The 12,232-nt window shown below is 37.4% G+C and overlaps 1 protein-coding gene across 1 annotated transcript in view; it reads left to right on the top strand.

Moving 5' to 3' along the window:
- LOC127426413 (transmembrane channel-like protein 6) overlaps positions 1 to 12,222 on the top strand; it is a 29,100-nt gene extending 16,878 nt beyond the window's left edge. Inside the window, exons 6-15 of the mRNA XM_051673194.1 lie at positions 2,225 to 2,412; positions 2,552 to 2,642; positions 2,734 to 2,831; positions 5,144 to 5,239; positions 5,361 to 5,436; positions 5,818 to 5,951; positions 6,973 to 7,149; positions 7,575 to 7,653; positions 7,770 to 7,865; positions 11,624 to 12,222. Coding sequence (XP_051529154.1) covers positions 2,225 to 2,412; positions 2,552 to 2,642; positions 2,734 to 2,831; positions 5,144 to 5,239; positions 5,361 to 5,436; positions 5,818 to 5,951; positions 6,973 to 7,149; positions 7,575 to 7,653; positions 7,770 to 7,865; positions 11,624 to 11,641 — 1,053 coding nt within the window. The 3' untranslated portion in view covers positions 11,642 to 12,222. The remainder of the gene's footprint in view (positions 1 to 2,224; positions 2,413 to 2,551; positions 2,643 to 2,733; positions 2,832 to 5,143; positions 5,240 to 5,360; positions 5,437 to 5,817; positions 5,952 to 6,972; positions 7,150 to 7,574; positions 7,654 to 7,769; positions 7,866 to 11,623) is intronic.
- Positions 12,223 to 12,232: the final 10 nt, after the last annotated feature.

Raw genomic sequence — 12,232 nt, 5'->3', positions numbered from 1 at the left:
AACACTATTTTAAATATAATATATATTAAAATGTAATAAATCACATAATTAAATGCATTACATTATTGTGGCAGACAAGTACAGCATTGATAAGACAATACAAAAGTAGCTTTTGAAGACAATATACTGTATTGTTTTTTTCCATATTATTGAATATAAGCCTATCATTGGCCTATATCCATAGCAATCAATTTTGCAACTGTTTCGTCAATCTGTCCGAGGTAGACTTATTGTAAACACTTTTCAAAGGATGCATCTACAGTGCATCCGGAAAGTATTCACAGCGCTTCACTTTTTCCACATTTTGTTATGTTACAGCCTTATTCCAAAATGGATTAAATTCATTATTTTCCTCAAAATTCTACAAACAATACCCCATAATGACAACGTGAAAGAAGTTTGTTTGAAATCTTTGTAAATGTATTAAAAACAAAAAACTAAAAAAAAATCACATGTACATAAGTATTCACAGCCTTTGCTCAATACTTTGTTGAAGCACCTTTGGCACCAATTACAGCCTCAAGTCTTTTTGAGTATGATGCTACAAGCTTGGCACACCTATTTTTGGGCAGTTTCTCCCATTCTTCTTTGCAGGACCTCTCAAGCTCCATCAGGTTGGATGGGGAGCGTCGGTGCACAGCCATTTTCAGATCTCTCCAGAGATGTTCAATCGGGTTCAAGTCTGGGCTCTGGCTGGGCCACTCAAGGACATTCACAGAGTTGTCCCGGAGCCACTCCTTTGTTATCTTGGCTGTGTGCTTAGGGTCGTTGTCCTGTTGGAAGATGAACCTTCGTCCCAGTCTGAGGTCCAGAGTGCTCTGGAGCAGGTTTTCATCAAGGATGTCTCTGTACATTGCTGCATTCATCTTTCCCTCGATCCTGACTAGTCTCCCAGTTCCTGCCGCTGAAAAAAATCCCCACAGCATGATGCTGCCACCACCATGCTTCACTGTAGGGATGGTATTGGCCAGGTGATGAGCGGTGCCTGGCTTGCCATTCAGGCCAAAGAGTTCAATCTTTGTTTCTCATGGTCTGAGAGTCCTTCAGGTGCCTTTTGGCAAACTCCAGGCGGGCTGTCATGTGCCTTTTACTGAGAAGTGGCTTCCGTCTGGCCACTCTACCATACAGGCCTGATTGGTGGAGTGCTGCAGAGATGGTTGTTCTTCTGGAAGGTTCTCCTCTCTCCACAGAGAAACACTGGAGCTCTGTCAGAGTGACCATCGGGTTCTTGGTCACCTCCCTGACTAAGGCCCTTCTCCCCCGATCGCTCAGTTTGGCTGGGCGGCCAGCTCTAGGAAGAGTCCTGGTGGTTCCAGACTTCTTCCATTTATGGATGATGGAGGCCACTGTGCTCATTGGGACCTTCAATGCTGCAGAAATGTTTCTGTACCCTTCCCCAGATCTGTGCCTCGATACAATCCTGTCTCGGAGGTCTACAGACAATTCCTTGGACTTCATGGCTTGGTTTGTGCTCTGACATGCACTGTTAACTGTGGGACCTTATATAGACAGGTGTGTGCCTTTCCAAATCATGTCCAATCAACTGAATTTACCACAGGTGGACTCCAATCAAGTTGTAGAAACATCTCAAGGATGATCAGTGGAAACAGGATGCACCTGAGCTCAATTTTGAGTGTCATGGCAAAGGCTGTGAATACTTATGTACATGTGATTTTTTTCGTTTTTTATTTTTAATAAATTTGCAAAGATTTCAAACAAACTTCTTTCACGTTGTCATTATGGGGTATTGTTTGTAGAATTTTGAGGAAAATAATGAATTTAATCCATTTTGGAATAAGGCTGTAACATAACAAAATGTGAAAAAAGTGAAGCGCTGTGAAAACTTTCCGGATACACTGTACGTACACGCATATTCAGCTGGAGTTGTGCTTACTGCCCTCTGCTGACTGAGAGTCATGAAAACACGAAGGCGTTAACATAAATGTTTTGTGTGTATACTGTAATCATGATGTATAATCTCTCAAATTTTGAAATATAATTTTGGTCAAACCGCTTACACTTAGTTCTTAACAATTACAATTTAAGATCCAACTTGGCATCTCCTATTTAATGCTTCTCTGAGCATTTAGATTTACTAGTGTCTACTTCCTGCACCAATCGTGTGCTTTCTTCGTAAAAAGAAGACAACAGATTTGTCACTATAACTTTCAAAGCATTTTCTTCTCTTATCTTTTCTCTCTAATCGTCTCTCATTATTTCTCAGCACTTGATGATTAACGCTCGCTTGAACACGAGCTCCTCTAATGATCTGTTACTGAAGGAGGCAAGTCTGTTAGCTCTTCCTGTGGTCGTGTCCAGCATCAATCTGCTCCTGCCTGGATTCTTCAACACTGTGGCCTGGATGGAGGAGTATGATTCTCCCAGCGTGCTCAATTACATCTCAATTGGCAGGTAAAACTTTTTAAAAAAATTTTCAGGAACTTCAGGAACTGTTGAATTCTTTTATACGTTGTTTTATGAATGTTAAATTGAAAGAAATGTGGACCATAATTTCTTTCTAAAGTTCTCACTTAAACTCTGTTTCTCACAGGAACTTGTTGTTGAAAGTGAGTGTTTTGGGGGTGCTGTGTTATCATTGGCTGGGGCGAGTGGCATCAGACCCTCAGAGTCTGGGATTACAGGTGAGACACACATGTGTTATATCTGTGACGGCTGTTTGTGTCTGTCGGTGATGCTGGTTTATGTGTTTGATTGTGTTTGTTTTGTTGTCAGTGCTGGGAGAATTTTGTCGGGCAGGAGTTGTACCGTTTCCTTCTAATGGACTTTATCTTCACGCTGCTCGACACATTCTTTGGAGAGTTTCTGTGGAGGTGAGGTGCTTTCTAGAACTTTCTACATAAACACCTGAAACCAGAATGCAAATGGAAAACCGTGCTGACAGTGTTTTTACCAAAAATGAAAATTCTGTCATCATTTACTCAACCTCATGTTGTTCCAAACCTTTACGACTTTTTTTTTTGAGGAACACAAAAGGAGGAATTTTGTTTGTTGATTTCAATACAGTGGCAGTTGACAGCGACTAATTTTAAAGCTTAAAGGGCCCAAAAGTGTAACATTATATATCTCTGGGTATAAATAAGGTGGCTTCGAAAAAGCTTTTGTTTTGTTCCCAATCATCGTAACTGTAACCGAGAAAATGTTTGTGTTGATACGACAAAGCAATCAAAAGTTATAACATTACAGAAATAATTTATCCTAGTGTCCAAAAGCCTCTCTAAACAAATAAAACATAATAATTGTACATAAGAACTAATTACACATGCAAACACAACAATGACTAAAGGTTTGAATAGCATGCAGACATGATTTTAATAATGAGATTTCACAGAATGAGTTTCATTCTGTGTCATTTGAGTCATCATTGAGTCTGTGTCATGTATTTGGCGGCATCTCCTGGTGGTCATATGTAACATTGTGCTTCATGTGGATTATCTAATGATCTATACATCTGATTATCTTGTGTGTGGACTCGTTTGAAAGATAATCACCTCCTCTAAGTAATAGTATGTGATGTTTTATGTTCCGTTTATTTTTGTGAAGTTATAAGTGAAAACGCGGCAAATAAGCAACACCAACATAATTGTCAAAGACATATACTTAGCTATTACTCACTACATTTTGTCAGTGAGTAAAACAAATAATTTGGTTGTATTCTACTCTTGGAGAGGTTTGTAACAACATAAGACACTATTTGATGAGTTTGATGTTTTTACTGATTGTAATAATATGTACAGCGCAAAATTATTAATAAATTATCAAAACGGAACACTTTCTGATTTGTCTGCAAATTTCAAAGCACTTGTTCAGTTTTGATCATAATGTCTACATGTATTGGAAAGTAGAGCTTCTAAGCTTTCAAACGACACCTATTTTGTGTTGGTCAAGATTGTAGTTATTAATATTTTGACAATTCTTTTTATGTCCGTGGGCCCATCCGAGCTTAAAGGGTTAAAAACAATATCTTTTTCAAGGTAAAAATATATATAGATTTGTAGTAAATTGTATTATAAATGTGCATACAGTTATTTATGAAAACATGCTCTTTATTATGAATTATATTATAAGGTGATTATGCATTTACATTTTAAAGTTTTAAATATAAATATATTGTTTATAAGAAATATGACACTGATTATACACCGATCAGCCTCAACATTAAAAGCACCTGTCTAATATTGTGTCGGTCCCCCTCGTGCCGCCAAAACAGCGCCAACCCGCATCTCAGAATAGCATTCAGAGATGATATTCTTCTCACCACAATTGTACAGAGTGGTTATCTGAGTTACTGTAGACTTAGTCAGTTCAAACCAGTCTGGTCATTCTCTGTTGACCTCTCTCATCAACAAGTGTTTCCATCCACAGAACTGCCGCTCACTGGATGTTTTTTGTTTTTGGCACCATTCTGAGTAAATTCTAGAGATTGTTGTGTGTGAAAATCCCAGGAGATCAGCAGTTACAGAAATACTCAAACCAGCCCATCTGGCACCAACAATCATGCCACGCTCCAAATAACTGAGATCACATTTTTTCCCCATTCTGATGGTTGATGTGAACATTAACTGAAGCTCCTGACCCATATCTGCATGATTTTATGCACTGCTACCACACGACTGACGGATTAGATAATCGCATGGATGATTGTTGGTGTCAAATGGGCTGGTTTGAGTATTTCTGGGATTTTCACACACAACAGTCTCTAGAATTTACTCAGAATGGTGCCAAAAACAAAAAACATCCAGTGAGCGGCAGTTCTGTGGATGGAAATGTCTTGTTGATGAGAGAGGTCAACAGAGAATGGCCAGACTGGTTCAAACTGTCAAAGTCTACAGTAACTCAGATAACGACTCTGTATAATTGTGTTGAGAAGAATATCATCTCTGAATGCTATTCTGAGATGCAGGTTGGCACTGTTTTGGTGGCACGAGGGGGACCGACAATATTAGGCAGGTGGTTTTAATGTTGTGGCTGATCGGTGTAAGGTGTATTATAAAAAATTGGGAAAGTATTGTAATGCATTCAGAACTGTTTTTGTACATTTCTTTCCCTCATACACTGCAGTGCATATGAATATGAATTATGTTTGGTGTTGTGTGATATCTTTAGATCTGTAACTCTTTCTCAGGTTGTTTTCTCAGAGAGCTCTGAAGAGGAAAAGGAAACCAAAGTTTGATATCGCACGGAACGTTCTAGAGCTTATCTATGGACAAACTCTCGCCTGGTAATGCTATCCCATCATAATCTAACTATGTTACACTGTTAATAGTTTTAAAGATGTTTTCACTCATAGCAACATAAGTTTATATATTTCTAAACAGTAGTGTGTGTGTGTTTTGCTGTAGGTTGGGTGTGCTGTTTTCCCCTCTGTTACCTGCTGTTCAGATTATTAAGCTGCTGTTTCTCTTCTACATGAAGAAGGTTTGTTGCTCTTCATCACCTTCAGAATCATCATATGTTTTGTTCAGACACTTTGCTAGTTATGTCTGATTCATGAACAAGTCAACTGTTTTTTGATTCAACTGAAACGATTCAAAAATCACTTGACCGTAGGAATGTTTGACAATCTGCATAACTCAAATAAACTAAATATATTTCACTACAAACAAATGAAAAAACACAAAATGCTTTGAAAAATGTGGCCTTCTGAGAACACTTTGAACAATGACTTGATGAATTAAGCAGTGAATCAGTTTTCAAACTGGTTCATTGAAATGAATCCTCTGAGTGAATTGATTAATTAAATCATTCACAATTCTCCACTCTACGTTTCTCTTTGTTCTTATCGTCTGTTTCCTGTAGGTGAGTCTGATGATGAACTGTCAGGCATCTGGTAAACCGTGGCGCGCCTGTCAGATGACCACCATCTTCATCACGCTGCTCTGCTTCCCCTCTTTTCTGGGCGCCGCTGTGTGCGTCACGTACACCATGTGGACGTACGTGTAGAGCTTGCACATCCTCAGTGCTGTTTTCACCTGGTTACTTTCACTTGCTATTTCTGTGAGATACAGCACTGTGTCCGTAAAGCACTGTTTAAATGGAACAAATTCCACCCACAGGAATTACATTAGTAACCGTTACATAGAAGTTTATCTGTCTACAAATGTAGTCCCATTTCAGTAGGACATTTTAGAAACTTAAAAAGACACTCACTGGGGGCCTGGGTATCTCAGCGAGTATTGACGCTGACTATCACACCTGGAGTCACGAGTTCGAATCCAGGGCGGGCTGAGTGACTCCAGCCAGGTCTCCTAAGCAACCAAATTGGCCCGGTTGCTAGGGAGGGTAGAGTCACATGGGGTAACCTCCTCGTGGTCGCTATAATGTGGTTCGATCTCGGTGGGGCGTGTAGTGAGTTGTACGTGGATGTCGCGGAGAAACGTGTGTAGCCTCCACACGTGCTATATCTCTGCGGTAACGTGCTCAACAAGTCATGTGATAAGATGCGTGGACTGACGGACTCAGACGCGGAGGCAACTGAGATTCATCCTCTGCCACCCGGATTGAGGCGAATCACTATGCCACCACGAGGACTTAGAGCGCATTGGGAATTGGGCATTCCAAATTGGGGAGAAAAGGGGAGAATAAATAAATAAATGAATAAATAAAAAGCTGACCTTAAATAGAAATTAATCTGCCTAGAAAAGTAGTCCAATTTCAAAAAGACAATTTACAAACTTAAAAAAAAAAACTTAAATAGAATTGAATCCACCTAGAAAACTAGTCCCATTTTAAAAAGACAATTTAGAAATTTTACAACTCAAAAATCATACATTAATTTTTGAAGAATTCATGTTAATGCTTTAAGAAAAATATGAGCTTCACACTTCTGCTTTTCTACACTCCCATTTCACTTGCCCCATAGGCTTCCATTGTAAGAGTATTTTCTGTAAACATGTTTGTAAACTGAATATTTAATCTGGAAAATTCCTCTTAAACTCTTTTAAACTCATCCAGGATAAAGCCGTCTGACAGCTGCGGACCGTTCCAGGGTTTGAAGACCATGTTCCAGTCCGGGAAATTGTGGGTGCAGCAGCTGGCAGCAGCCAATAAGAATCTGTCCTGGCTCAGCTGGGCGCACGCACACCTGGTGGAGAACCCGCTCTTCCTCTTCCTGTCTGCTGGCATCTTCTTGTGAGTATCCCCTGTTAATGCTCAGATGTTGCTCTTTCAAAGCTTAATTTAAGTAATGTTTCTCCTAAACCTCCTTTGGAGGACTAAAGATAGACACAAATGAGTCAGTTGTTGATGTACAGGAAGAATATAGAGCTATAAAATGAACGTGGATCGCATAGCTCAGATAATTTGCTCTTAAATAAATTTAATGAGAAATGTTTGTGTTCATATTGAGATATTTGATTGAACACTTTGGTATCTTGTCAAATCTGAGCACAGTTTGAGATATTCTTGAGATATCTCTTCTGAAACTGTAGAGAAGACACATGTGAGATTACTGGAGTCTGGAGTCTCTTGTAAAAGAGATCTCTGTGATTTTTCTCTCTGTCTTCATTACAACATGAACGTTGAGTGGATTACAGTGTTTCTCTGTGTTTGTGTAGAATCGTGATTTACTTTCACAGTCAGGTGGTTGATGGACAGAGGAAGATCATCGAGCTCCTTCAGGAACAGATTGAAAATGTGAGACTCAAAATCACTTAAAATATAGATAAATAGAATCATGTTTATTTACAGAAGGTCTGATTCTGGATGTATCATGACATCATTTCCTGTCCTGATATTTTCTCTCCAATCAGGAGGGAGAAGATAAAAAGTTTCTCATCATGCGACTGCAGCACATTCATGAACAGAGACGAACAGTTTCAACACGCCGCCTTAGAGGAGCCAGCAAGGTACACACACTTGTTACTCTATATTTACACACATTTATAGATAGGTAATTACCCTAACCCAGAAGTGGATTATAGCAATGATTATCGATTATGTTCAATCGCTTGCCATCATTGTTGGTAAACACATACCAGATATAAACACATATAATCAGTAGAGGTGAGAATCTTTTAGGCACGTCACAGTTTAACCCTTTAAGCTCGGATCAGCCCTCCGGCGGAAAAACATAATGATCAAAATATAAATAACTACAGTCTTGACCAACACAAAATATGTATCGTTTTAAAGCTTAGTAAGCTGTACTTCACAAAGCATGTAGGCATTATGACCAAAACTGAACAAGTGCTTTGAAATTTGCAGACAAATAAGAAGTGTTCAATTTTGATAATTTATTAATAATTTTGCACTTTACATGTTATTGCAATCAGTAAAAACATCAAACTCATCAAACAGCCATGTGTCATATGTTGTTGGAAAGAGTAGAATACAACCTTCCTACTTGTTTTACTCACAGACAAAATGATAGCAAGTAATAGCTAAGTATATGTCTTTGACATACATGTTACATGTAAACAAATGTTGCTTATATGCTGTGTTTTCACTTATAACTTCATGAAAAATAAAGAAACATAAAATATCACATACCATTACTTAGAAGAGATGATTATCTTTAAACAAGCCCACACACAAGGTAATCCGATGCATAGATCATTAGATAATCCATATCAAGTACAACATGCACACAGCACATAGTGTGCTATCTGGCTAAAAACACGTTAGCTTTCCTGGATCAAATGACTTCATCGGAAATGATGTAGTACGTTTTCCAGCATTATGAAATACTAAACCAATCGTATTAGGATTCAAATCGTTGCAACCAGAGGTGAAAGTCATCCAAATATGGGCAGAGAGGATCGTTCACTGTAATAACTTATGGCCACCAGGCGATGGTGCCAAATACATAACACAGACTCGATGATGAATCAAATGGCACAGAATGGAACTGAATGAGATCTCGTTACTCATGCCTGCATGCTTTTGAGAGAGAGCAAACCTCTACTTACTGTTGTGTAATTAGTTGTTATGTACAGTTATTATGTTTTATTTGTTTGGAGGATTTTGGACACATTGAGACATTTTTGGACACTAGGATAAATTATTTTTGTAATGCTATAACTTTTGATTGCTTTGTTGTATCAACACAAAATTTTTCTCACAGTTCACATGAGTGGGGAAAACAAGCAATTTTTATGAGAGCCACCTTATTTACACCCAGAGATATATAATGTTAAATTAGAAAAATAATAAGAAAAAAACATCCTCTGCAGTTTCTTAGGTTGAGAGTCTCAGAATTTATCATAATCTATTCTATTAACATATTTTAAAAGTTTTCTGTAAAATTATACCAAACAATAGACCCTCTTTGTTTTTGTTTTTTTTGTAGTTACAAGCTTTTAATTTTGGGCATGCCACTGAAACAGGAAATCTTTAAAAATGCCTTCATAGCTTAAAGGGTTTATCATCATTCTTTCAATTAATAGGTACATTACGAAGGATTTCTCATTTAATTCTTCGTTAGAAATTAACAGAATTTTACTATTGAGCCACAACATAAAATATCTGTTTAAAAATGCATTCTTGTCTCACCCTGATTCACTACGGTAATTATTTTACTTCATTGTGTGTTTGTCATGTAAACAAATTCCCAATCCACACTAATTAATTTTTGTTTGAAAACTCCCTAAGCCCATCATTTTCCTAGTGTGCGGTAGTAGAGAGTGTTTCAAAAGTCTCCATTTTTGGTGGAGGAAAACGCTGTTCTAGTGTGGACATGGCTAAAGACAGCAACAGATTGGCCACTAGCTCAGACAACATTTTTTGGATATACAAATAGCAGCGCCAAAGCACAACTGATGTAAAAAACAATGTTCCTCCACTAGTAACCTGCAGTTTTATGTTTCAACCACAGATGTCGCTAGAGAGCACACAATTCCGTAGTTTCGATTTAAACCATGTATTATCTTGCAGTTTCTAATAAAGTTACCGTCCAACTGGCGAGTAACTTTTAATTTTATTTAAAGCTGAAGTGTATAATTTTTCGGATGTTAAAATTAGAGCAAATAATGCATTTACCGTTAATACTGCATAAACACTGGTGTGAAGGGCGAAACTTTTGTAATGTGTCCACCCGGAGTCATTACACTGACGCACACGTCACAATCAGACACACAACAGTGCCAGAGCCCTTCTACCAATGGGAGACTACAAACTTAGTATAAAACAGCAAAACGCAGCGGTCCCATAGACATTATATGAGCGGTACTGTAGTAACACGCTAGTTGACCGTTACGCTCTCTCCTATGATCGATGGAGATTGTTATCTCAATAAATAAAAGAATCTCTGACAGCGCTTCCCTGTCAGTGATAAAATGATGGAGAAAGGAGCTCTTAGCGTCTTGATGTTCAAAACAAGCACACATAGGACTTGTGATAGAAATCAAGTATTTTTCAGCCTATGTAAGGTGCGCAGCTTCACGATTGCTGTAGGAAAGCGGATAGCCACAGTCTACCGGCAGATTAATATTGTGGAGAGTTTACGAGATTTAATGCTAATTGCAATAAATATGTATCCTTTGGAGAAACTAGTTCTTTCAATTAGTCAAACTCACACTTAGACTTTGGGAAACATTTAATGTTTCTTGAATTTATGATATTTTTTTGCATTTCTATGTTTATATTGTGGAAGGCTTTGTTTGGAAAATGTTAATAAAGCATTATGTTGTTACATATTGTTTTGTTTTATTTCCCAAAATGGAAATAAATGAATTTTGATAAGAAAAGTATACGTATATAGTGTCAAATTCCAGCACTTTCAAAATCTGAGATTAATCGCGACTAACTACAAAAAAGATTTAAAAGATCGAGATTTAAAAAATTGAATCAACTGACAGCACTAGTTAAAATACTTTCTTGTATCCCAGGTTAATATGCAGCTTTATTGCACTAATAGTAAAGCATTCGTAAGTTAATTTTCCAGGAAATGTGGCGCTATAAAAATATTGCTGTTTGTTTGAGCATCTTGACACCAGTGTATTTTAAATTTTCATTTAGTAATTTAGCAGATGCTTTTATCCAAATTGACTTACAAAATGAGGAACATAAGCAATTTGTCATACAAAAGCCAACAATATCCACATAATTTCCACATGTAGTGGATTACTTAAAAAGTAATCAACTACAAATGTCTAATTACTGCTATGAAATTTTATTTAGCTAATGTCATTGGAGAAAAATAATAACAATACTGATTAGTTTTACATTCCTTTCTAAACACTTTAAAAATATATTTTTAAATTATGTATATATTTTGTCCTTGTTCAAGTTTCTGTTCTAAATTTCGACATAATACCATTTTAGAAATATGTAACCCCAAAAATTTACTTAAAATAACTGAAAGTCAGCAACTAATCTGATTACTACAATTTACTATGTAATGTTACACTACTTTTTTGACTAAAAAGTAATCAGATTACACCCAACACAGCAACCATGGCTCAACCAATGGCGTGAGATTGGGGCGTGACTATCTCTTTGTCCTATTAATGTCAGTGTTTTGGACCAATACCGTGTGTTTTGCAATTTTATTTGGTTGCGTAAAAAAAAATCTTTCGTTTTATGTACTCGCCGAAAGTAATTTTAACTCGTATTTGGTGTTTTGTGAGTGTTATTTTTGACGCTGTTGTTTGTCATCTCGTTCCAGGACTCGAGCTATTCATGAGTTGACCTTGACGCTCTTTACCAACTGACAGTGACGTCGAGCAACTTCCTGTTGACCTGTAACATGGAAACACTCTGGAAAAAACAGTTTACAGTAAAAACTTGCTGAAAGGACACCAGACCGAGCGCAAGTAGAGAACTCTGTAATCATGAAAGACACGTTGATCGTCACAGTTCATTCGCTCAAACTTGAGGAACGATTTACAGGCATACATGAACGTAGAGACGCCAATGTACTGTGATTGTGTCCCGACAGCTCAGAAATCTGTGGTTGATATAGAATTATACTGTTGAACAGAAGCACGGTAAATTATTGACAAGAGTGAGAGACACGGAAAGTTTTCTCTTGAAAATGTTTCACTGTCACTGGCTTATTTGTTTAGTTGGTTTTAGGTAATTCTTTGAAAATTCACTCTTTATTTTGGTGACGGTGTAATATTTATCATTAAGAAACTTAACATTACTGTGAAAAGTGGAAATATTTAACTCACCGTTATATTTCTCTCCCTCTCTCAAAAACTGGACCTTTTTTAAATTGTGATAGTATTTTCAGAAAGGCAATTTTTTAATAAACATTTTTTAGTTAAACTTT

The sequence above is a fragment of the Myxocyprinus asiaticus genome, chromosome 35 (assembly GCF_019703515.2).
Source record: "Myxocyprinus asiaticus isolate MX2 ecotype Aquarium Trade chromosome 35, UBuf_Myxa_2, whole genome shotgun sequence".
NCBI classification, from domain to species: Eukaryota; Metazoa; Chordata; class Actinopteri; order Cypriniformes; family Catostomidae; genus Myxocyprinus; species Myxocyprinus asiaticus.
This window is presented reverse-complemented; position numbering and strand designations above follow the sequence as displayed.